This window comes from Alnus glutinosa, chromosome 4 (assembly GCF_958979055.1).
Source record: "Alnus glutinosa chromosome 4, dhAlnGlut1.1, whole genome shotgun sequence".
Lineage (NCBI taxonomy): Eukaryota > Viridiplantae > Streptophyta > Magnoliopsida > Fagales > Betulaceae > Alnus > Alnus glutinosa.
Genome location: NC_084889.1, coordinates 7,821,644 through 7,846,735, shown reverse-complemented (window position 1 = coordinate 7,846,735; position 25,092 = coordinate 7,821,644). Strand labels below are relative to the sequence as shown.

General features: G+C 38.0%; 4 protein-coding genes across 7 annotated transcripts; 3 read left to right on the top strand and 1 right to left on the bottom strand.

The window, feature by feature from the left end:
* Positions 1-740: 740 nt before the first annotated feature.
* On the top strand, positions 741-5,906 carry LOC133867420 (uncharacterized). 2 transcript variants are annotated; one of them, XM_062304183.1, is made up of 2 exons: positions 741-915; positions 5,388-5,906. In XM_062304183.1, exon 2 carries the CDS (start codon positions 5,428-5,430, stop codon positions 5,731-5,733), a length of 306 nt encoding a protein of 101 aa, XP_062160167.1. In that variant the 5' UTR covers positions 741-915; positions 5,388-5,427; the 3' UTR covers positions 5,734-5,906. The 2 variants fall into 2 exon arrangements, with proteins under 2 accessions (XP_062160167.1, XP_062160166.1); XM_062304182.1 differs by having other exon boundaries at positions 743-915; positions 5,379-5,906.
* Positions 5,907-7,290: 1,384 nt separating this feature from the next.
* On the top strand, positions 7,291-9,165 carry LOC133865291 (transcription termination factor MTERF4, chloroplastic). The gene has a single exon (XM_062301672.1). The coding sequence runs from the start codon at positions 7,537-7,539 to the stop codon at positions 9,067-9,069; it is 1,533 nt and encodes a 510-aa protein (XP_062157656.1). The 5' UTR covers positions 7,291-7,536; the 3' UTR covers positions 9,070-9,165.
* A 2,440-nt stretch (positions 9,166-11,605) lies between these two features.
* On the bottom strand, positions 11,606-21,931 carry LOC133866859 (uncharacterized). Of its 3 annotated transcripts, none has more exons than XR_009899934.1 (7): positions 21,861-21,931; positions 20,885-21,017; positions 20,673-20,744; positions 18,005-18,120; positions 13,971-14,041; positions 12,145-12,234; positions 11,606-11,981 (listed from the first exon to the last, which is right to left on the bottom strand). XR_009899934.1 is itself a non-coding variant. In XM_062303513.1 (4 exons), the coding sequence occupies exons 2-4, from the start codon at positions 14,001-14,003 to the stop codon at positions 11,706-11,708; spliced, it is 399 nt and encodes a 132-aa protein (XP_062159497.1). In that variant the 5' UTR covers positions 14,004-14,041; positions 18,005-18,134; the 3' UTR covers positions 11,606-11,705. The 3 variants fall into 3 exon arrangements, 1 of the variants encoding a protein (XP_062159497.1); XR_009899935.1 differs by lacking the exon at positions 21,861-21,931 and adding an exon at positions 21,819-21,850; XM_062303513.1 differs by lacking the exons at positions 20,673-20,744; positions 20,885-21,017; positions 21,861-21,931 and having other exon boundaries at positions 18,005-18,134.
* A 179-nt stretch (positions 21,932-22,110) lies between these two features.
* On the top strand, positions 22,111-24,024 carry LOC133866858 (plant-specific TFIIB-related protein PTF2-like). Its single transcript, XM_062303512.1, has one exon. It carries the CDS (start codon positions 22,224-22,226, stop codon positions 23,865-23,867), a length of 1,644 nt encoding a protein of 547 aa, XP_062159496.1. The 5' UTR covers positions 22,111-22,223; the 3' UTR covers positions 23,868-24,024.
* The last annotated feature ends 1,068 nt before the right edge of the window (positions 24,025-25,092 follow it).

The window sequence follows — 25,092 nt, the reverse complement described above, 5'->3', positions numbered from 1 at the left end:
ATCCATCAATACATTGCGATTTCACTCCTAATTACAACTTTTACTACAAAGTTATGTAGTTATAAACTCTTAATGTAACAATCCATAATTAATGAAATAATTAACAAATTAATAAATCAATTTTTTACTTAATTATATCACAAATAATAAAATTGTCATATCAATTTGTAGTATTTGTAACAATACTCAAATGTCTTTTAACATCTACCAGAATAAATGGGGAGAAGGGGCACTTCAAAAGCCAATGGATTAGAAATTTTTCTCGAGGAGAGCCAAATTAATCGGTTGAAAATGAGCCGAGTAGAATAGAGTTTTAAGATTTTAAGACTAGCTCATTTATCAGTCGACTTCGGTTTCGGTTTCGGTTTCGAGCTGAACTTTGAAATGTGTGATCAAATAATAATGTCATGTGTAAATTATGTTTAAGATTCAACTGAAATTATGTTTAATACTCTTACTATTTTAAATATTTTAGATTCGAATTGAAAATTACACGTGTAATTTTAGATTCTAATCATGAGGAGGTAGAAGTCATGATATAAATATGTTTAATACTCTTAAAATTCACAAGGATAATTAGAAGCCCGAATTTGTTACCAATCAAAAGCAACAATAATGTTGTTCAAAAAACAAATAAAAAATAAAAAATAAAAAATAAAAAATTAACAATTAAAAAAGGGAAAAATAAAATAAAATTTGGGACCTAAACGCACAGCTTATCGCATTTCATTCACAGGGGCTTCTCTGTACATGCCCACAGAATCTGATCCCCCTCTGGCTCTACTCCTACATATAAAAAGAAGTCCACTTTCTTAGATCCTTCATTGCCAGCCTCCCAGAAATCGAAACCTCTATAATCACGTCACGGTACACGCTACACATAGACTAGACAGATTGACCGACGGAGAGTAAGAGGTTTGTTCCTCAGATCTTAATTAGTCCGTTCATGTTTAACTCTCTCAAGCACTTGGTAACTTCTTTCATGTTTTAATTACAAAGTACAAGCCACCCATGTGCAAACTCTTTTAATTCATATATTTTAGTCTCTGCCTAGATCCTATGGTATGATTTTGTTATGCGTGCATGCGCTTATTTGGTGATTTGATTGGTTTTTTTTTTTTTTTTTTCTGGGTATTCATATATTTGATTTCTTTAACTGTCAATCTTGGTGATATTTGAAGTTCATGTCATTTTCATTCAATTGCCAAAGATTTCAGTATGGGTTTCTGTTTCTTGACTTTGTAGAGTGATGGGAGCAAGATAATTGTTTGTTGCTGTGAGGGTCTTTGGGCATGGGTTAATGGGTCAATGGGTCTTTAAGATGCGCATATACAATAACTTTGGGCGTGCAAGTGAATGAAGTTTTGCTATATTAGGTCATAAATTGCATTCGGTTAAATTGGGATGAGAATTACTGTACTTGTTCAGGCAAACATACATGTTTTAGGAGCATGGCATATAGCTGTTGCAAAGGATAGCAAACACTTTTCTTTGAATGCATCACGTCGGGCCTGTTTGCTAATGATTGAAATGAGTTCGTGGTAATGGCTTGTGTTCAGTTAGTATGTTAGGTGTGTATGATGGCTCAAATGTGATGTGACCTGTTTAAATGACATCTCCTTCCACCATAAGTAACATAATGCAGGTGTATAAGTTTTTTTTTTTTTTTTTTTTTATCAAAAAAAAAAATCATAGGGTCATTTAAACTGTGAATTTTTTCAGGTTTCATCTTCCATATCGCCTGGTGCAGGTAAACATAGCACATCTTGCAACCTCACATATCAAAGAAGTAAAAATCAGAAGTTTTATCAACCATGCCTTCTCTTCTCTTTATGGTTGTTTGTTAAACAGCGGATGTGTCAACCCCATTCTCATACTGAGACTCATATTGTGTTCTACTCCGCAAAGTTTGAAGAATTAATCTAACAAAGTTCAGCTGATTTGAAGGAAAAAAAAATTTAGCTAGCTTCCAAGATTTCCAAAAAAAATTTTATAAACCGAGGCTTTTGTACTCCTATAGAAACGCCAATTGCTTTTTTTTGCTTTGGGTTTTATAATGATTGTGAACTTCTATACCTATTACAGATCGGGTGGGGTGCATTACTATTGCTTTTGAATGATTGAATTTGAACACTATGCTAAGGTGGCTTGATGGTTTCACTTGGGTAGTTGAACTACTGGGTTCAATTTTGCTATTAGGCTATTAGCATTGGAAGAGTAAAGGAAATTCATTCAGAGCTATATGCAGTTGCAAAATTCTATTGGATCTACATAGAGACGTGGAAAGTTTTGGAGACATCATTACTATATACTTTTGGGTTGTACGTTATTGACAGGAAGTTAGTTCACTGCCAGTATGGAGTAAATTCTGTTTGTAGATATGGTTTCCCCTGCCTATCCATATATTGTTGCCATCCATCCAACAGTTATTAGTATCAGATCAATGTTGTACTCCACATAGAGGTCATTCCTTCTTTTAAAAGCATTTGGTTCCTTTTGATACTTATTTTCAACCAAGACAGATCTTAGCTTAAGGTTGGAGCAGTTGGAAGTCAGAGAAGTCGTGAGTGAGTAGTGGATAGCACTAACGATAGTTTTAGATGAAAAAGAATGACCAAAAATAAAATTTGAATTTCTTGTTTCAGTCTGCATTATCAGCAATCACTGTGGTTAAAATCTATTATTTTCATCAAAATTTTGAACAGCTTAAAGTAGGACTAATAAAGATAAAAATGATGGTGATGTTATTATTGCCACCATGTTTCTTTGTAACCATGGAGCAACAGGTAATATATGAGAACTTTTGCATTAGTGGCTTTTACTTAGGTCTTGACCTTGTGAATGAACCTGAAATGCATCAATTAGGCCATTATTTGCTCTCTCTCTCTCTCTAAAAAATAAAAATAAAAATTGGGATATAAAACCTCTTTTTCTTTTCTTAGTGATGCGTGAAAAGAGAGCTCTTTGTATAATCTGCTTCCTTTTTTTGTTTTTTTGTTTTTTTGTTTTTTTTTTTTTTTGGGGGGGGGGGGGGGGGGGGGGGGGGCTACTTGGGATGCATGTATAATGTACAACTATCTATACAGAGATTCCTTTTCTTGAGAGGTGTTTTAGCATGCGGGTCGATTGCGTACTCTACTATTTGTTCAAAGGTTACCATGTTGAGTAGCACAATATCCATTTTGGGCCCTGGCTTCCTAGTCTGTGATCTTATAAAATAATTGTACATAATGTGCTTCAACATTGTTGTGGACAAGCTTTTGAAGGAAAAAGGATGAAAAATCAAATGTAGAAATTGAGTCTACCAGCAACCAATTGTTGTACACATTTTCATTTTATTCTTGGTTCATTAGTTGATCAAAAACTTTAGAGGTATTGTGTATCTGTGATGTAGCACCAGACCATAACTAGTGATGAGAGCATTTCCTGTTGTCTATCTAGGCAATTCAGAGAGAGAGAGAGAGAGAGAGAGAGAGAGATTTGATTATAACTTCTTATTATCCTTATGGTCTTTATACAATATGCAATTACTTTATATCCGGAATAGCAGCTCTAGAATTTGTTTAGAGCACATGCACTCTAGGATGAATAATTGTGCATATTGACAAAATGCGACCACTTCTCTCTCTCCTCTCCCCGTGTAAGAGCTTTTCCTCATCCTAGGGAGAGGCCTTCCTCCCCCTAGTGAGTGCCACCAAGGGAGGAGGGAACAGATTCGTCTTCTCCCTCCTCCCTCCAAACCCCACCCTTGCTCTCTTTCTCCTTCCCTATCTCTCTTGATTATTTTTTTTTCTATCTTTTTGTTTGTGCTTTGATAGTCAGATCTACTGCCCATCTGCCTCCACCTTCGCCCACGTACCACCTTATCACTTTCCTGCATCATCCTCCATTGCTCCCCTCCACCGCACATGGCTATACACACCGCTGCTTTTTTTGGTTTCAAGCAGCAGTTTCTTGGCTCTTTTGTATATCCTCTCTTTCCTTCTCGTTTTCCTTTTTCTTTGTCTCTCTGTAGCTGGTGCCCCTTTTTGCTTATGAAAACTGTCGATTCCAAATCTAATGTCCTCTGGGATTTAATTGTTGGAAACTTCCCCACTTAGACATCGAAGTGGAGCTTCTCTTTAATGGTTTTGGTCCAGTCGTTCTCAGTGCAATCTTCCTTGTTGTGGCTACCAAGTTTTCTCGCCGCCGCAATAGGAGTTTCTCTAGGCTAGGAGTGGGCAAAATATCTGAATATCGCCTACCAACTGCCACTGAACTGTCATTGACCGCCTACCGCTTCTACCGAGTTTCAGTGGTTGATTAGTCGGCATAAAAAATCTATACCAAAGTCGGTTTGGTTCGGTTAATCGGATTAGTTGTTTTTTTGTCGGTTAACCGAACTGAACCGCTACCTAACCGATCAAGCCAAAACGAAACATTAGAGACGGCGTCACTTTGTAGTTTTCTTGAAAACAAAACGACGTCGTTTCATTACAATTAAGCCAAACCGAACACTAACCAACCTAACTGATCGTCTTTTAACCAATTCCACCGACTTATCCGATTTAACCGAAAATATCGAAATTAAAAGTTGTCGAAATAAAGTATGTGAGTTAACCGACTTTGGCAGCAACCAAACCGAAAACACCCATAACTGAACCGACCGAACCGATACCCACCTCTACTCTAGGCAGCCAATCCTCTAGACTATCTAAAAAACTGCAGGTTCCGAAGGCCCCTTTCTTGACAGGTCTGGCCATTTATTTTTTTATATCTTTTTTAGGGCATTGTTCTAACTGTTACAGGGCCTTTGTTGGGGTCCCCCACCCTCTTCTTCTGTACTTTTTTTTAATTTTTTATTTTTATTAATGCAATCTTGTTTAAAAGGGGAAAAAAGAAAAAAGAATAACTGTGCATATTAGATTATGCAAATGTGTTTAGAATGTTGTTGTGTAAGGCGCATGAAGATAATACTTCTATTTAAATAACAAACTGAAATATGCAGTTTTGGGTCTTCACAATTCAATTTGCTGGTCCTAAGTTCTATGATATTGATTATGCATTCTGATGACTGGTTGTAGTGAAATTATGCCCTGTTCTTGATCTTTCTGGAGCCCAATTGAACCTCAAATTCTATTTTTGGTTATTAATGTAGTTTATGTTGAGAGAGAGAGGACCAGTTTTATTTATATTACCCTAAATTATTTTGTTGGTACTTTTATTACTATGCATTTGGATAATGGATAAGATCTGCTCTGTCCATTACACACCAAAAATGCGAACATCAGTATAATTGCAAGACTCATATATATTCTCTTTCTGCAATATGTAAATTGAAATTTCTCATCTATGACAGTAGAAATCTGATTGTTTCTTTTGTTCTATTGTGGCATAAGCTGCGGCAGACTTCTTTTCCAGTGGGAGAGACTGCTCAAGAGTTGAAACATGAGTATGAAATGCCTTACGTGTCACAGTGTGGAAAGTCCATCGCACTCTTTTAGGAGTTACTCTGTTTCAAGTTCTGACAACGATGGAAGATGTTCTGCTATTGCCAACTGCCTAGCCCGGCGGTCATCTCTTATACCCGCAGCGGCAAATTCTTGTATCACATTGTCATCGAAAGTGACCCCGCAACCAACAATACCAAGCAACAACGGTATGCCGGGCACCCCACGTCTCGTCCGAAGCCGTGCTGTGAGGAGGGATCTTGTTAGAGACTGGAATTTTGATGAGGTTGTGATGGAGCGTTGATTTTGTTAGTTTAGGAATAGGAAGGGTACAACCCTTTCGTCGTATGATAGGTTTAGAGCACGGTCTTGCTTTATTTTTGTAATTGTATTTTGTAATGGGTGCAATCGAACTCACTTTTCCTGTGGAAGAGTTTGGGCATTTGTAACCATTTAAGAAAACCTGAATTTTTTTCATACACACTTTGTCCATATTTCTATTCTCTTGGTACTCTTTTGCTGATTGATGTTACTTGGCAAAGCCGGGTTTGTCTTCTGTTGTATTGTCTACTATTTGTTCACACACAAACACGGACATTTCTATGTATGTCTTGCAGTTTCTGTGGGTTTTGGGGAGGAGAAATTATTCTTTGGGATGCTGAATGTTTTAGTGAAAACTAAAGCAGCATTAGGGCCGTTTTGGTGGCAGACTGGTATGCCATTTCTTCCTACTTACTTTTCTTTCCTTTTCTATAATCAAAGTTCTCTATAGATATAGAGCATCATTTACTTCTTAATATTGACTATTATCATATTTCTCTGCTGCGACTCCATTTCAGTTCTTACAACATAATAAATGAACGCCATGAAAAAACAACAAAGCATTATAGACGAATTTGCATAGACCTTCAAAGAATTTTAAGTGCAAGAAATAACAAAATATTGTGTATTCGACTCTAAGATTATCGGAACACTACGGTTCGGATAAATCCAAGTACTCTTGATAGATTATATATATATATATATATATATATATATATATATATATATATATATATATATATATATATATATATATATATATATATATATATATATATAATACTAATCATATATTATCACTTTATTTAAAAAAAAAAAAAAAAGAATTTTTTTTTGGAGGTTATGAACACAAATGCAAAGGACACAAGAGGTGTAATTATAGCATAGTATCATGATCCAATAACTGGCTATATATATGGTGAAAAAATAAACCTCAGAATAAAATTCCTTATAAAAAAACAAAGTTTAACTTTGTTACTAATAACAAATGTTAAGTTTAACCTTTATAAAGAGCTTGTTAAATGAGTTTTTGTGAATTTTGTTTAAAATTGAAAGAAATAAATAAATATATAGAATTCATCGTGAGTGCTTCTGCAGAGGCACCCTTCTGTTTGGCTTGGGTTTCTTCGTAGCAACTGCCTATGATGGTCTGAGAGTTTTCTTCCCCAGTTTGCTCTGCGCTCGATCAACCTAGTCATTGGTTTTCTGCCCAGATCGTGTGGCCTTCTCCCAGTTCAAGTAAAAGTTGCTTATGCTGTTGTAGGGACACCTTTCTGTTGGCTAGGTTTTGTTGTTAGCAACTGGTTGTGGACTCATGATGTGTGTACACCTATACGGTGGTTGAATTATGTACACATTCTTGGTGATTTTTTATGAGTCATTAATGAAAACCCTATAACTCTCTTTCAAAAAAAAAAAAAAAAAAGGCAAATAAACATTAATGAAAACCCTATAACTCTCTTTCAAAAAAAAAAAAAAAAAAGGCAAATAAATTATTTCAAAAAAAAAAAAAAAAAGTAGTAGAAGAAATTGCTAGACACAAGTCACACAACCCAAAGGTGCTTCTTCCTCTATCGCCACCGCCCTCTCCCGCTCTCTCCTTCGCACTCGCAACTCGCACAATCCTCTCCAGTCTCCACAGAGCTCAACAGCGCTCTTCTTTCCTTCTGACTCAGGCAAGCAAAACATTCCCTTCAATTTGAATACACAAAATCTATTTCCCATTTCTTCAGTTTTCAGTTTGCTTGACACCGATCATACACACACACACCAAGCTGTTCTTGCAATGACCTCACTCCTCAGAAGAACAAAACCCATCAAAGCCTTCCCAAACCCAGCACAAATCCCTCACAAACTCGCTCAAACCCCAACACCAGCCCGACCCCACCAAAACCCATGTCCCTCAAAGCTCCAAACCCTAAACCCTTCAAGGGTTTTACAGTTTGTCTCGTTTTCGACCCAATCCTCCTCCAAATTCCCCGAGTACGAAATGCCTTCTGTCACCTGGGGTGTGGTCCAGGGCCGAAAGGAAAAGCTCGTTTCCCGTGTAATCATTTGCGATTACTTGAAGACTTTAGGCATAGTTCCTGACGAACTGGAAAACCTCGAGCTTCCCTCGACCGTCGAGGTCATGAGGGAGCGCGTCGAGTTCCTACAGAAGCTAGGCTTGACCATTGATGATATTAATGAGTACCCGTTGATGCTAGGATGTAGTGTGCGCAAGAACATTATCCCTGTGTTGGGTTACTTGGAGAAAATTGGGATTCAGAGGTCGAAATTAGGAGAGTTTGTTAAGAATTACCCGCAAGTGTTGCACGCAAGCGTGGTTGTTGAGCTCGCGCCGGTTGTCAAGTTCCTTCGTGGGCTTGATGTGGAGAAGCTGGATATTGGGTATGTGTTGCAGAAATATCCTGAGCTTCTCGGGTTTAAGCTCGAGGGGACCATGAGCACTTCGGTTGCGTATTTAGTTAGTATTGGCGTTAGTCCTAGAGATATCGGTCCGATGGTCACGCAATATCCTTATCTTTTGGGGATGAGAGTTGGGACTATGATTAAACCACTTGTAGATTATTTGGTGTCTTTGGGTTTGCCGAAGAAGATTTTGGCTAGGATGTTGGAGAAGCGGGCTTATCTACTTGGGTGTGATCTTGAAGAGACTGTTAAACCAAATGTGGAATGTTTGCTTAGTTTTGGGATTAGGAGGGAAGCACTTGCTTCGGTTATTGCTCAATTCCCCCAAATTCTTGGCCTGCCTCTGAAAGCAAAGTTGTCTTCGCAGCAGTACTTTTTCAATTTGAAGCTCAAGATTGATCCTGAAGGGTTTGCACGAGTGATAGAGAAAATGCCACAGATAGTTAGCCTTCACCAACATGTGATTATGAAACCTGTTGAGTTCCTCTTAGGACGGTTGATACCCTCTGAGGATGTGGCCAAGATGGTTGTCAAATGTCCCCAATTAATTGCATTGCGGGTTGAGCTAATGAAGAACAGTTATTACTTTTTTAAGACTGAGATGGGGAGACCTATAAAAGAACTCGTGGAATTCCCAGAATATTTTACTTATAGCTTGGAGTCCAGGATTAAACCCAGGTTCCAGAGGTTAAAGAGCAGGGGGATCAGGTGTTCCTTGAACTGGTTCCTCAACTGTAGTGACCAGAGATTCGAAGAAAGATTGCAGGGTGATTATATTGAAACAGAGGGTGTAGGCCCAACATTCTGTGTGGGTGGAAAGTTGGAGCTACCAGGGAGTGAGATTGTGTCAGATGAGGAAGATGAGAGTGATGATGAAGTACTTTACAGACGTACTGTTTGTCTTTAATGAATAAATGAATCAAGCTCAAAATGAATTTGGTATTCATAGAGATTGACTTTTGTTTATGTTTTTCTTCTTTAATATACTTCTTGGTTTCTGTTATTTTTGAATTTTTTATGTGCAGGTCATGTTGCTATCTGTATTCAGCGTGTATACTTACAGTTAGAGATATTATTTAGTTTCAAACGTCACCCAATATGGTGATATACAAATCCTGGTAACTGTTTCACTCTTATTTTATATGTTAAACCAATTCTGTTCAGCATTTTACTCCAAAGTAATGGTAGTCGAGACCCATTGGGTTTGAATCAATGGAATTTATACTTTAGTAATCATAGTTGCCAACTACAAATTTGTACGAAAAACCAGATGATAGCTACGAATGTTTTAGGGGCATGCATCTTTGGAGCTTTTCATAGTAAGATGCAACCAGAAATTTTAGTACTTTAATTTTTTTCTTTTTTCCTGGGTTGATGCAGGGTAAAACACAAGTCATTTAGCTTTTCTCCTGGGTCAGATTTAACATTCTTTGACCAATATAACCAATTTTTTTAAAGGTAGAATTATTTCGTCAAATGGGATTTTAATGCTTGATACTCATTGCAAGGTTCGCTTACTTGATTAGGATTTCTCAAGTCGTATTTTTCTTGAGGTTACTTTGAATGGAATTTGGATCATTGTCAAGAATTTGCCTTTACACTAGCATGTTTTATTGAGGTATACTTCATGCGAGTTTGATTCTTTTATTGGTCGCCTCTCCTGTATGGCTGTATCCTTCAAGTTTAACATGCTTTTGTGCATCAGTAAAATCTTTTGCTTATATCTTGGTTTAATTAGCACGCCTTTAGTCTAAAAGATATTTGAAACGATTTAGTTGAAACTGTTCACTCTGTCTGAGATTTTCACTCTTTTTTTTCTCTTTGATTTTTTTTTTTTTCTTTTAAAGTTTATGTAGGCAAATTAATCATTTTGGGCCTAAAAACCCATTAGTCTGTATTTCAGGTACTATCCGTGATGTGTGCATCTTGCACTTTTTAGATTTTTTTTTTTTTTTTAAAAAAAAAATAAAAAAAAAATAAAAAAAAATAAAAAAAAATCAGAAAGAGGGAGTGGAGCACTCCAACAAAGGCCATAGAATAGACATTACAGTGTAATAAATAATAATAATAATAAAATTAAGAATAGGCTAAATAAATGGCTCAACCCAATGGCTTCTTGGCACAAGAAAGGGACTGTTAGAAGTTGCAAATTTTGAGATAGTCTCGTGGATAGGCTGTTTAGAGAAACTTTATGGTAAGAGATCTTGGTAGTCACAAAAGGGAAGATAGTACGATAACAACTGCACCGAAACTACTGAAAATGAGCTCCATTGCGATGTTCAGCAAGGGAGGTACTCTGTTGATGATGCTTAGGGGACATCAAAATTGGATTTGGCTGTCTCCATAGGTAAAAGAAGGGGAATCGGCTGAAGGAGAAAGTGAAGGCGAGAGAATCAGCCGCCAAAAAAAATTAAAAAAAGAAAAAGACAAAAAAGTGACAGTATGTGGGTTACATACATGATGGGTGGTGCATACGTCAGCCAAGGTGATGGAGTGACGTATGGGAAAAAGTGGAGGCAGATGGGTAGTAGATCCAACTACGAAAACAAAAACAAAATATAAGGGAAAAAAAAAAATATAAGGGAGGAGTTCCTCTCTTCTCCGACACTTATTAGAAGGTCAATCAGTAGGCTAAATTTTATAATTAGGCTAAACAATTGAGCAATCTTTTGGCCATGAAGATTGAGTTAGAAATTTTTGTGTGAAGTCTAAGAAGAAAAGAAGGGAAATGCACAAAAAACTATATCAACACTTTCTCTAAGCTAACCAGAGAAAGGGTTGAGGGACTTTATGAGGTTCATGCCCCTTCTTGTACTTCTTAAAAATGTCATCTTTGATATGAGAAAGGTTGAAGGATCTTTTAAAATTCGTGCCCGTTCTTATGCTTCTTGAGAATGCCGTCTGTGGTACAAGAAAGGTTGAGGGACCTTTTGAGGTTCGTACTCATTTTTATGTCATCTTTAGTTCAACATTACAAACTGCCTTAACTAGCAGCCATCTTTCTTGGCGTTTGTGCCAAAAAACTATAAGACGTGTTATTTATTTGGCACATTTTCTTTTATTTATATGTTTTCTTGCACTGATATGATTGTATTAGGGCTTATCGTAGGGTTGCCTCAACCCTTTTTTTTCTTCTTTGTTTTGTTTTAATCTACCCTTTCCCTTTCCCTCTTGTTGCTTGGGGGAAAAAAAACACACCCAAAGGAAATAATATAGATTTCTTGCTATTCTTTTCTCTTCTTTCCTTTTCTCCTCTTGTTTTCTTCTTTACTCACTTGAAATGTTCATCAACCGTGTGTTAAGGTTCATTTTCTAATTTTTTTGTGACCAAATTTTGTGTATAAATCAGGTGTTTAAAGAGACACAGGGCTCTAATTCTGTATTTGTTAACAGCAACATACAAAGGAACCGAAGATAAATGAAGAAAAATTTTACAAAGAATATTACTTGTAAGAGCCCGAATATAATACCATGTGACGAATTTGGTCACGAAGCATATATTGTTAATGATCAACTTGTTTCCTTTGTAAATTAAAAGCTTGGCTACCCCAGGAAGACCTCAGATACTTCAAGGATAGAAAGCTTATTTGTTAACAGAAACTCTGCAATCTCAAAAACTCTGGCAGTTTCATCAATTGAAACTGAAACAAGGAAATCGCAGTTAGCAGATACAGATAGAGATTGAATCGCACCGTCATGGCCGCTGAAGGTCCTTATACAATCACCGGAGCGACCATCCCATACTCGTACCTTCCCATCAATACAACCTGTTGCCAGGTAATTAGATGCACCAAGCCATGTCAAGCATGTCACTCCATCCTGTCACAAGGTAGAAAGCCCCCTGTTAGATTGGTTATAGAAATCTTAATTACAGAGTTTAGTCCACCAAACACAGATGACTGGAGGCAGGCACATTATAACTGGAAATTAATTAAGATATATAGAGCACTAATTTTATGCAACCATAAAATTTCTGACAAACCTCATGCTCGCATGTGCTACGAGGCATTGAGTGCTGCAGATCCCAGACTACAAGCTTCTTGTCCATGCCTCCTGTGCGGCCCAGTTGGAGCTGGCATGCACAATTTTGAGTCATAAAAGTGTTACCAATAGACAACATCAATAGAAAGTCATATCAATTACATATTTCTCCAACCAAAATGAAAATTGTAAAAGATCTTATGATCTTATGTTTTTCTTCAATAAGGCTGTCATTTTGGGAGAAGAGGAACTGCAAAAAGGAAATTACAAGATCTTATGACTTTTATCTCTTCATAGTTACATAATCTTTTAGTTCTTATTTGGTCATAGCAGTCTTGCAATGAGTATTCTTCAACCCATTCAGAACAATCAATACTTGGGCTATTCAGTTCAGAAAGTTTACATAGAACTAAAATAATGCAAGGTCCAGAGAGTGAAACATATAGCAGAGCCACTTAAGCAATTCACACGCTGACATCAAGAAGACAGACACAACTCAAGGGATTGAGTGCATTGATTTGATGAACAAATGTCTCCTACAGGAACCCCCAGGAGACCTCTCAATTTGATAGACAACTCAAAAGCCATCAAACGTGTGATTGTTCTCCTCTCTCCATATTGTCCACGTAAGGCAAAGGGGGGCTGCTTTCCAATTAAAACTGTTTCTATGCCTACCAAAAAGGCAAAAATACCTTTCCAAGTGAAATAAACCTCACCACTTTCTGGGGCAACAACACCCCATTAAACCCCCCAAAAAAACAAAGGACCATAACTCTCAAGCAATAAATTAACTGGTGATCAACCAAATCAAAGAATGATAGGCATGTAGACATCCGATAATATCAATCCAAATTAATTATATTTTAAACTACTTTATTTCCCCTCCTTTTCCAACCAAATAATACTTGTTTATATTTTCAGGGATAAAACTTAATGGTGCTGTTTTATCCTGCCTACCCTTATCTACTGATTTGTTTCTCAGATGCAGTCCGATTCAGAATGCAATGGGGTATCAAAGTGAATAAGCACGCCACTTGGAAGCTTGATGAGCTCCGGAGCTCACATGACAATATTAGTCTGGAGTCTTAGCACTTAGTTGGCTTCTGCCTTTTGTTTTGTGGTCTTATGTGTCAGGTTGGACCAGTTTAGTGGGTCTTTTAGGTTCACTTTTTGGTCCCAGTATGTTGACTTGGGCCAACTTGGTCCAACCCAAGTTTGGTTGATAGGAACCTATTTAACTAATGACACAATAATTTCTCACGCAAATAAATGAATGAAAGAAAAAAATTGACTGCTTCATGATTTATTGGTGTCATGTCAGGATGCATATGCATCTGTTCTTACCAGTAATGCCTACCTATCTAGGTTTGATGCCTAGGTTTCTTCTATTTTCTTCTTTCTCTTCATTTTTACTCTTTATCAACTATATTTTACTAAGCACTATTCTGGCCCCTTAAAACAATGAAAATCCTACTTGTTGCCAGTTCCTTGTTCTTTTCCCTCCTACTAGCTAGGTGGTTTCCTTGTAAACTTCATGTGTACCTGCGAGCGCCTTTTGCTTTTAATGATATTTCAATTACTTGTAAAAAAGAAAACAAAAAATTATAGCACCCAAATCTTCTTCCCAAAATCTTTACTACATACCCTCCTTTTCTTTAAGTTTCATGCTGAATAAAGATGCTGCTCCAGTTTTGGTGTCAAACATCCTGTCCTATGTCTTTCATTTCAGATATGCACTAAATCTTAAAAGCTCTCTTAGTGCAAATATTCTTTTACAATTGGCAGTTAATAGAACCTACTTACAGATGAAGAGAGAGATTAGCTTACCTTGGTCCTTGGCTTGGTGCAAAAACAATACATTCAATTGAATCTGAGTGAGAATCCAGTTTGCTAACAACCTGTTGGTAGCAACACGCAAGTCTATTAAAGGGTTGCATTTAGATTAGATATAACCACATCCACCATATACTTTGATCACATTAAACAAGAAAAGATATAGACATGCAGACATAATGTATCAATTATCAACTGAAATATACTTAAAAAATAAATAAATAAATAAACAAAATATATTTATATATATATACACATCAACTAAAATACCATCAAAATGGACACTAAAATGTGAATAGGAGGCACAATCAACCTAGCTGAACTGAAGAAGTGAAAAAACAAACAAACGTAAGACTAGCATTAAAAAAAATCAATTTTAAACATGCTATAACACCTAGGGGCCCTGGCAAGCCAGACTCCAAGTTCACCATGATACATGGGCACAAAGGCGCACCCCATGCAAGCTTATTTGGCTCCACGAAGACAGCCAAAAAGGAGTTGAATACTATAGAGTATAGCCAAAAAGAAGGTGAGTCCTAAAGAACCCTGGGTAGCTCTCAGCTCTAGCATTGAAAAATAACACAAGCAGTCCTTAACCCTCAATCAAATCTGACTGGAGAAGGGAGGCTAGAGGCTCCAGAAACATATGTAGCCAGCATTATCACAAGGGCAAGGATTCAGTGGCAGACACCAAGAGAAACATCCTTGACCATCCAGTAACATGCCCCCCACATGGACCATGTCTCTTGATGGTATGAATTCCAAACACAGACAGGCACAATACCAACTAATAATGAACACTAAAATAGCAGTACAGCATCAGACACAGGCATAATACCAACTAATAATGAACACTATAATAGCAGTACAGCATCATTATTCTCATCAAACACCATCCTGCATGTGAGGGAAAGCCAATTAATAGACCCAGTGTCTTCTTACAATAGATGCCACCCCTGAAAATCACCATCATTTAACATTTTTGTCTGACCTAGGTGTGGACACCTTTTATGTCCAAGTGTTTAGAACTTCCAATCCTTAGGATTTCATTAGCCATCAATAAAATGCAGTCTAATATTCCACAATCAGGAACCACATAAATCTAAAAGCATCTTGCCCTTCAATGACGAACTATGTTGCTTGAGCTTTGGTATGGGTATTGGGTGCAGGTAAGTATCTAGGGGTCTTTCTTTCTTGATGTTCAAGATCTAGAATGGATTCGACCAAAACTTTGGGTATGGGTACATAGACATCACATTGTCATAATCACAATTATTATTTTTGTACTCCTACATCAGAGATTTAGTATTGGGCCAAACTCTCATGATAGAGGCACATCCATGCCAAAATCAAAGTAGGCCCACTATTCCGCTTGGATTGGCCTACAATCTAGCATTCTAAACAGCATTTTGTTATCAATTATATGAATTCCAAAGCTATAAATATTCCATAAGTATTTTTCAGCCCAGAAAAATTTATCTTTTTGTTGTTTTCAATCTTGTTTTCCATCTTCTTTTTTTCTTTTCTTTTTTTATAAGCAATAAACTAATCTCATTGAAAGCGTAAGGCGTCTCTACGTACACAAGAAGTATATAAAAGGAACCACCTAATTAGAAAGAACGAAATGAACAAGGAAGTCACTATAACTAATCGACAAAGAAGACACGCCGCCGTCCATAAATACAATGTTTCGTAGAACAAGGATAAAATTTCCCCCAGCGTCCTCTCCTTGTCCTCAGTTTTTATCATTCATTTCCCTCTACAAACACCAAAAGAGGCATGTAGACACCAATTTCCACACTGTAGCACTCTTTGGCTTGCTAGAGGACCACCAACAATCATACAGATCAACAACATGTCTAGGCATAACCCGGGACATCCCAAAACAACTAAAAAAAGCACTTCGAATGGCGGAAGCCACATCACAATGAAGAAAAAGGTAGTCCACAAACCCCCCATTCCTCTTGCGCATGCAACATCTGTCCATCATGATGATGTGCCGCCTCTTGAGATCATCCAACATGAGGATCTTACCTAGAGTTGCCGACCAGGCAAAAAAAACCGATCTCAAAGGAGCCTGAGTCCACTATACACTCCTCTAGGTGAAGCGGCTACCTACAAGAAAAGCCAGAGAGCTATAGAAGGATTTGACCTTGAACAATCTTCTTTTGGATGGAGCCCACCATAGCTGATCTTTACATCCTCTTCTCACTATAACTGAACGCAACACTTGGAGAAAAGAAGCAAAGACATCTACCTCTCAATCATGCGTCGCTCTAGCAAAGCTCACATTCTACTGGTTGGAGCCACCCAAAAACTCCAAATTAGCCGCAATAAAGGCGGATCATATAAAACTAGAAAAGCAACATTTTTTGCGTCGCTTCCCCACACCACTAGTCATGCCAAAAGCTGATTCTAGAACCATCCCCCACCTCAAATCTAGTAAAGCTAGAAAACTTTTCCCTCCATTTCCTGATATTCTTTCACAACCCCAACCCAAAGGCTCTTGTAGGCTTAAGAGAACACCACCCTCCCCATAAACTGTCATATTTAGAGTACACTACTATTCTCCACCAAGCCTCTCTCTCAAGCCCATAGCGCCACAACCATTTACCTAAGAGAGCGCGATTAAGCACCATCTTTTCCATGATCCATTGATCCAATGTTGGAATTTCTTCTCAAAAGCTTTGTTTGAGTCAATAGCTTTGGAATGTAAAATCCTTTTGCTAAACCCAATCAAATCTAAATGGGATCTCAGTTTTTCTTGCTCTGATATCTCATCCTACTTATAGCTTACTTAGTATGCTTAGATGATCTGCTAAAAAGCCCTTGCCATTCCAATTAACTATGCCCATATTAACGGCATTTGCCAAACTTAATTTGCTGCCATCTAACTAAAGAGACTAGCCTAATAAAAAAAACCTTAAAAAAAGGCAAACTCACCTCAAGCAAACCATAATCCCAATCAAATTGGTCAACTAAACTACCAAAAGACAAAAGAAAAAATAAGAGAGGAATTTGAGGGCTGCCAAATGCGTGTACTTAGTCTTCTCTCCCTCAGGATTCACCATATATAGGAGGATTACATCCACCGTCAGCCCCTATACTGTCAAACAATGACTCCATTTCATCTCAACTCATCTCAAGCGATCCCACTCAAATCCAAATGGGTCCAATTTGCTTGCCTAGTAGCGTGTCGCAGACCAGACCTACACCATCCTTGACCACTGTGACTCTGAGGAGCCTTCACAAGATCGCCCTTGATCAGTTGAAGCTGCACCTTGAGCTCTTGCCTTGGTGCACTGAGATTTATACTACATCCAACCACACCTGAGCAAATCAGGTCCATGGTTCTCCTATTTTTTCTTCTCTTTTTGTTATATTTCAAGTTAGGAGATGAGCTGTGTCAAAATCTCAATCAGCATGTCAGATGTGTAACCATACTGTCATCTAAACAATTAGATACCCTGGGGTAAAATGCTGTGTTAGATCAATATAGCTGATGAATCAGATGAGATCAACTCTTCCAGTGCACAAGTCTACATTGGCACACATGTAGAATACACCAACATGAAGAGCTCCTTTGTAATATTGATTATGTATTCAATTAGCACATATAATTCATATTAGAACATAGTAAATTTTTAGAAGCAAAAACATAATCCCCAGCATGCCTGAAAATTGCCTAACAAGAATTTTCTAAAATGTTGCAGCAACTTCTCATAGCTACTTTGAGCCGCATAATTAGGTAATTTGCTCCCATGTTTGTGTATATAATTATGCCTCACCATGGATTTAGAAGGATTTCAAAGCTTGCAACTTAAGGACCAATTTAGTGAGGCTTGAGGTACCATCCCAAACTTATCATACTCACACAACAAGGCAAGATGGCCTCAAATGAACCTGTGTAGAACCTGGGTTTGACTCGCGCGAGATGCACCCCTTAAGCCCTCTTTTATTCATCCAAAACAACGATGATTTACAGAAAAATATAACATTAGGATATTAAATGCAGCGAATGTACTTACCCTCCCAGTTGTTATATTCACAATGCATACAGAACCATCCTTAGAACCGGTAAGGGCACATGTAGAATCGGGGCTTATTGCCATGCATGTAAGTCCCTGAGCGTGATAGGGATGACCTGAGAAGACAAAAGTTCCAAGAACGTCAAACAAAAGCTCAAAAAAAGTACTATTAATTTTCATGCCAATATTCTTTAAATAGAAATCCTAGAGTTCCCAAATTTTTCTTCCAAAATTTGGTCCCCAAATGATGTGTCACAATTCTATGAGATGGTGACATATTTTTCAAAATAATAAATCACATGGGATTGTGACACATTATTTGGAAACCAAATTTTGGATAAAAAATTTAGGAAGTGTAGCATTTCTCTTCTTTAAAAATGAACAAAACTATCCCAATTCAGAGAGAATATTCCCGCTTCTCAGTTCCTGTTTTTTGTAATTCTTGTAACATCACTCTTATGGGCCATAGTTATGGGCAATGGGTCTATTTTATTAATAGGTGAGTCTTATTTAGTTTATGGGCTTTGGTTCAATCCGATAAGGAGTTTGTTCACTATGAGAAACTACATCTAGAGTCTATACAAGTGTGCCCTTGTATTAAAAATGATAAGAGTTGATTAATAGAAAAATTGAGAGTTTTGCTTAGTGGAAGGTCTGTTTGCCAAGAGTGCTTCTTATTGTTCTTTTTCTTTTGTGGGGACTGTTCACAGCCTCTGGATAAATTCAATCTCAGCTTCTTCTCACCTCTTTTGCAACCCCAAAACAGACCCTCTTCTTAACCATATCAAAACCCAGAATCCAACATATATACCATGGCCTTTAGCCACCAATTAATACCAAAGAAAGAAACCCTAACATGCCTATTTTTACTACTGCCCAGAATTCTTGCAACCTATTTTCTTTATTTTAGCCCCCTTTTCACCGATTTAAATCCAGTCTTTTCCAAATCGCACTCAAACCATAAACCCTATACATCCTTATATTTCCAAACCCTCAACCTAAATGCACCAAAGCACAAGTAGATAGATCCTCTAAATCTGTCCTACATCATAAGGTACAGCAGATGGACAAGCTTCTTTACATTCTCCTTGAAGTGGCTTCAGAAACTTTGTGCTAATATTTCCAGTTTCCACCAAGCAAGTTTGCAGATCATCAAGGCAGTTATTTACATGGAGACACAATGTCATTCATCGCATATGGCGTTTCAAAATACAAATTGCAAAATCTAACCTGAACCACCCAAGCTAAACAAGGTCCTACTAGATGTTTGAAAACAGATTAGTTTCACAAAACCAAAATCCTTTATATAAGATGAATAGGTTTCATTAAGGCATCTAGACATGCCAACTTAATTAGTGGTGTACAGAGCTGCAAATAAACCAAGTTGTTCATAAACAACTCACACTCGGCTTGGAAAAAAGCTTGCTTATTTTCGTTTATTTAGCAACAAACCGAGCTCAAGCCCACAAAATTCCACCTTTGAGGCTTCATTCTTAAACAAGCAAAGATCTAACGTAATTCTTTTTCGATAAGATCTAACGTAATTCCATATCCATTAACAGGCTCGTAGACATAACACTTCATACAAATATATATAAACACACATAGGCTTGGCAATTTTGACACGACCTGCGAATCCGACACGAATATATAGGGTTTGGGTTTAGGCTATAACTCGTTTATAACCCGTCAACCCATTTATGACCCATTTATAACCCGCCAACCTGTTTATGACCCATCAACCCGTTTATAACATATTTATGACGCGATAATGACATTTTTTTACCAAATTAGCTAAACGGGTTGACACGCTAACCCGATGGGTTAACACGACAACCCGAATTGCCAAGCCTAAATACACACACACGCGAGTGTGTGTGTGCGCGCGCGCGCGCGAGAGAGAGAGAGAGAGAGAGAGAGAGAGAGAGAGAGAGAGAATTTGGATAAAACATACTTATACAGCCTCGAGATTAGATTGTCTAAGTTTGTAGATAAGGCCATAAAATATAAACTTATTATTTTCAATTTATTTTATCGTGGTAAAAAAATTATAGATTATTTATCAACAAAAAGTTAGGAATTTAATTTTTTTTAAGTTCATAAATGAATATTAGAGTATCTATTTACCCAAAAAAATATAATCTTAACAGTAATTCAAGTAATTAATCATTAGCACAGACTTACGAAGGGGTAAAATTTTAGTCATAGTATTTATTTCATACAAAGAACAAGTTGATCAAGCAGCTTATGAACAAATTTGAGCTTGTTAGAACAATAAGTAAATGAAACTTGAACTTGTAATCTAGATCGGTGATGAACTTGAACTTTACCTCTCCCCATGCTCAAAGCAAATAAACAAACAAATTTTGAACTTTAAATATTCGGTTTAAATTGGCTCGATCACATACTACTAGTAGTTCAATTTCTTTTCTACTAGTTTAAAAGGCATATGTATCTATATTATTTTCTACTAGTTTAGAATTTTATGCATATGAACATTATTTTCCTTTACCATATCCCCCACATGAGAACAAAACTAGAATAAAGATAATTTCTAAACCATAAAACTTTAAAGAACAACAATTAAAATGCATTCCCCACATCAAAGAACCAATTCTAGAAACTAAAAAAGGTGCTAAAAGATTTTGAAGCAACAAGCATGACGTACAAATACTGTAAATTCCTGAGCAGGCCAAGCTGTGGGACAAGTGTACCAGACAAAGCTGCATTCCCAAGATCACTGAGATAGAACATTAAAACAAGCATCAGAATGGATGTCTGTGCAAATCATGATACAATTTTTTTTTTTAAAAAAAAAAAAAAATCCAAAATTACATCATATGCATGTACTTGGAAGACACAAAAGGACAGACAACTTACACTCTTATGACACTATTATCATTGTTGCAGGTGACATGAAACCATGTACAGGGGTTAACCAGGGTAGGATCCCAACTCTGCAGGACATTGTTAGGATCCTGTAAGTTGGTCCTTAGGCTGTGCAAAGCATCACCTGTTTCAAGAGGCAGCAAACACAATTAGGTGCCGACTATAAAAGGCTATAAACTTGAAAAGACATACTGAGAAAGTAAACTCATCTCCAATCACCACAAACACCGCCAAATGTCTCAAACAAAGCAGAATTTAGCTGAATGTAGCTCAAAGCAATACATTGACACTTACAGATTTCAGGAGATATAAGTTTCTTGAGTTTAAGCTAATTAATATTGAATGTAAAGAAAATGTGCCTCTCAGTTCAACTAGTGGATCCCTGGTTGATCATTAAATGGGGACAAATGGTAGGAAAATGATCCTTTTGTATCAAGTAGCTTGGCTTACGGCCTTATTGAGAAGGGTAAAACCTAGTCAAAATTATCTAACGCTGCCATTACTCTCACAGTATCATCCACTCACTAGTTATGCGCTAATTTATGCATAAGGGCATCCAGAAAAGAAAGAATTGCCTTTAGAATTCTTTCAAGTACCAATGTCACTGTTGCAACAAAAACACCAGACTACAAGTAATAACCGGCACAAAACCCTCTGTTGCACTAAAGGATCAGCACCCATCTACTCAAACTAATTACTTTGAATAGAAACCAAGTAACACAAAGCAATCAATAAAAGAAAATGACATTCTAAGTTAAGAAATATCATCAATAACAATTATCACGCAACTAAATAAACTAATTAAGTTAAACACACCCACTTCCGCTAGCACCAAAACAGAACCCTTTTTGTCACAATTAAAAAAACACCCACTCCCAAAAAGCGATAAATATCGCAAAAACAACGATCGAAGTAAAAGAAATACACTGAGAGAGCAAGAGAGCACAGCAAGAATATCCAAACAAACCTTCCATGTTAGCCAAAATCAAGCATAATGGATGAACCACCAAGATCAACACATGAAATTCATGCAGAAACAAGGCCAGGCCCAATAGGTTTAACCGACCACCCTAGGAAAGAAAGAAAAATATTGAAAACACATGAAATTAATGCAGAAACAAGGCCAGGCCCAATAGGTTTAACCGACCACCCTGAAACACAGCGTTTTAGGTATCAAACCCACCATCTCTCATCTATAAAAGCAAAAGCCAAAAACAAAACAACAGCCGACATTAATTTCTCTCTCAATTAGCTCTTTACTCTTCCTCTCTGTTTCTCTATCAATCTTGGAAAACCCTAATTTTTATTGGCAACCAAACACTGACCCTCGATGTCGAGCGCCTCACGGGGCTGCACCAGTTGCCGCGGCGATTCCTTCGAGCGTGACGACATTACGGGGCATCTGGTGTGCTTGGCATGCGGGCTCATCCAGGAGTTTGACAACTACGACGCGCAGCTCGGCGGCCTCAACGGTCCACAGGGCACCTCCGTCCGCGTCGGCACCGCAGGTACGGGCACTGTTTACACTTACAAACAAAGGAAAGTCTTCGGGGCCCAAAGCCTCATCGACAAATTGACCTGTACGCTAGGCTTGTCCGATGCCAAATCGGGCGACATTAAAACCATGGTCGCCAGAATAACCGAGAGCGAATTCGGAGAGGGTGTCTGGTTCCCAATCTTGATCGGTGCTTGCGCCTATGTAGTTATGCGAAAAGATAACAAGCCGTTGCCGATTGCCGAGGTGGCCTCGGTCATCGACTCCGATATCTACGAGTTAGGTAGAATGGTGGCGCGTGTGGTGGATTTCTTGGATCTGAAAGGGTCAGTGGAGTTTCCGGAGTTCGATATCGTATGGTCATTCGAACGGGCGGTGAGGAAAAGCTCGACCCTTTCTAGGGTGGGGAGGGATAAGGTGGAGACAATGAGGAAACAGGGGATTTTTTTGATACAGTGTGCTGTGAAGTGGTTCTTGACGACGGGACGGAGGCCAATGCCGGTGGTGGCGGCAGTGCTGGTTCTGGTGGCGGAGTTGAATGGGGTGGATATGAGGATCGAGGATGTGGCGCGGGAGGTTCACGCCAATGTCACGACGAGTAGGTTGAGGTATAGGGAGTTTTTGGAGTCGCTGGTGAAGGTGGCTCAGGTTTTGCCTTGGGGGGAAGATGTCACTGTCAAGAATGTGGTTAAGAGTGCGCCATTTGTGATCGAGTATATGGAGAGGAAGTCAATGGAGATGCCCGTTGACAAGAAGAGGAAGAAAGTAGATGGTGCTATTGGGGTTGATTTGGGAGATGTGGTTAGTGAGTGTTTGAGGAAAGATGTTGAGTACGTGACTGATGGGTATGGTGAGGAGAACATTGAGGTTGAACAGAATGGTGGGATTGTGAGAGCGGGAAATGATGATAATGATTTGGATAGGATGAAGCTCTCACATGAATGCTTATCTTTGATGTACAAAGAATTTTTGAATAAGATGCGTAACAAAAAAAATTCCACGGAAGGGAGTGTTGACATTCGTGGAAAGAAGAGGATAGGATTTAAGCATCTTGCCTGTACGGATTGGTGGAATGGGAAATCAGACCTGACCAAAAAGCTGTTACTCAAGCAAATATTGGAGAAAGACGTAGGATTGGATGCTTTGCCCCCATCTTTCGTTACTGGTTGTAGGGTTTATAAGAGGAGAAGAGAAAAGATAAATGCTGCTAAAGTACGGATTAATAGAGTTATGCATCCATCAAGAACCGATTTGGTTGAGAGCTGTGATAGTTGCTCTTTGGAATCTGTACATGCTAAGAAGAAGAGAAATAGAAGGCGAGTTAATGATATTGATTGGGAAGATTTTATTATTGAAACTCTCCTCCTCCATGAAGTGAAAGAGGAGGAAATTGAGAAGGGGCATTACAATACCTTGCTCGACTTGCATGTGTTTAACGGTGGAGTTTTGCCAGAGGTTCTGCCATGGAAGGCAAAATAGTTGGAATGTACTTGGATGCCTTTGCAACTGCATGGTCAAAGAGACATTTTTCGGCAGCTCTTTTGTTTAAGCATCTACTGCGAGAAGAATTTACATATATTTTTGGTTTTCATGTTATGTAAATTCTTATACATCCATAGATAATTTTTGTTTACAAGGTTGGGCCTCCTTTGAGTGTGTGATTGTTTTGTATTTGAGAACTTATTTTTAAAATTATGTTTGGATGGTTTAGAAAACCCATGACAGAATTAAAAAAAAGTTGAATAAAAATTATAAAATCTTAGTATAATTTGAATTCTAAAATACAATTCAAACATGTTTTTTTAAAAAAATAAAATATGATAAAAAAACAATTGTTACCTAAATACGCCCTAAATGATGATATGAACTTTTTCTTTCAATATTCATGTCCCCCATTCTTTGACCATACGATATCGAACTCCAGAAACTTCACTAACCCTTTCAGATCCAAGAAATCCACCACATGCGCCACCATTCTACCAAACTCATAGATATCGGAGTCGATGGCAGAGGCCACCTCGGCAACGGCTTGTTATCTTTTCACATAACTACGTAGGCGCAAGCACCGATCAAGATTGGGAACCAAACACCCTCTCCGAATTCGCTCTCGATTATTCTGGCGACCATGGTTTTAATGTCGCCCGATTTGGCATCGGACAAGCCTAGCGTAAAGGTCAATTTGTCGATGAGGCTTTGGGCCCCGAAGACTTTCCTTTGTTTGTAAGTGTAAACAGTGCCCGTACCTGCGGTGCCGACGCGGACGGAGGTGCCTTGTGGATCGTTGAGGCCGCCGAGCTGCGCGTCGTAGTTGTCGAACTCCTGGATGAGCCCGCATGCCAAGCACACCAGATGCCCCGTAATGTCGTCACGCTCGAAGGAATCGCCACGGCAACAGGTGCAGCCCCGTGAGGCGCTCAACATCGAGGGTCCGTGTTTGGTTGCCAAGAAAAATTAGGGTTTTCCAAGATTGATAGAGAAACAGAGAGGAAGAGCAAAGAGCTAATTGAGAGAGAAATTAATGTTGGCTGTTGTTTTTTTTTTGGCTTTTGCTTTTATAGATGAGAGATGGTGGGTTTGATACCTAAAACGCTGTGTTTCAGGGTGGTCGGTTAAACCTATTGGGCCTGGCCTTGTTTCTGCATTAATTTCATGTGTTTTCAATATTTTTTTTTTACAAAAAAAAAAATAAAAAAAAAAATCAGAA

Bases quoted from the DNA above. Each gene is read 5' to 3' on its own strand.
- LOC133867420 (XM_062304183.1), top strand. From the start codon at position 5,428: ATGAGTATGAAATGCCTTACGTGTCACAGTGTGGAAAGTCCATCGCAC.
- LOC133865291 (XM_062301672.1), top strand. From the start codon at position 7,537: ATGACCTCACTCCTCAGAAGAACAAAACCCATCAAAGCCTTCCCAAAC.
- LOC133866859 (XM_062303513.1), bottom strand. From the start codon at position 14,003: ATGTATTGTTTTTGCACCAAGCCAAGGACCAAG. The intron at 12,235-13,970 runs GTAAGCTAATCT...TGTGCATGCCAG, and splicing joins GCACCAAGCCAAGGACCAAG to CTCCAACTGGGCCGCACAGG. The intron at 11,982-12,144 runs GTTTGTCAGAAA...ACCTTGTGACAG, and splicing joins GTAGCACATGCGAGCATGAG to GATGGAGTGACATGCTTGAC.
- LOC133866858 (XM_062303512.1), top strand. From the start codon at position 22,224: ATGTCGAGCGCCTCACGGGGCTGCACCAGTTGCCGCGGCGATTCCTTC.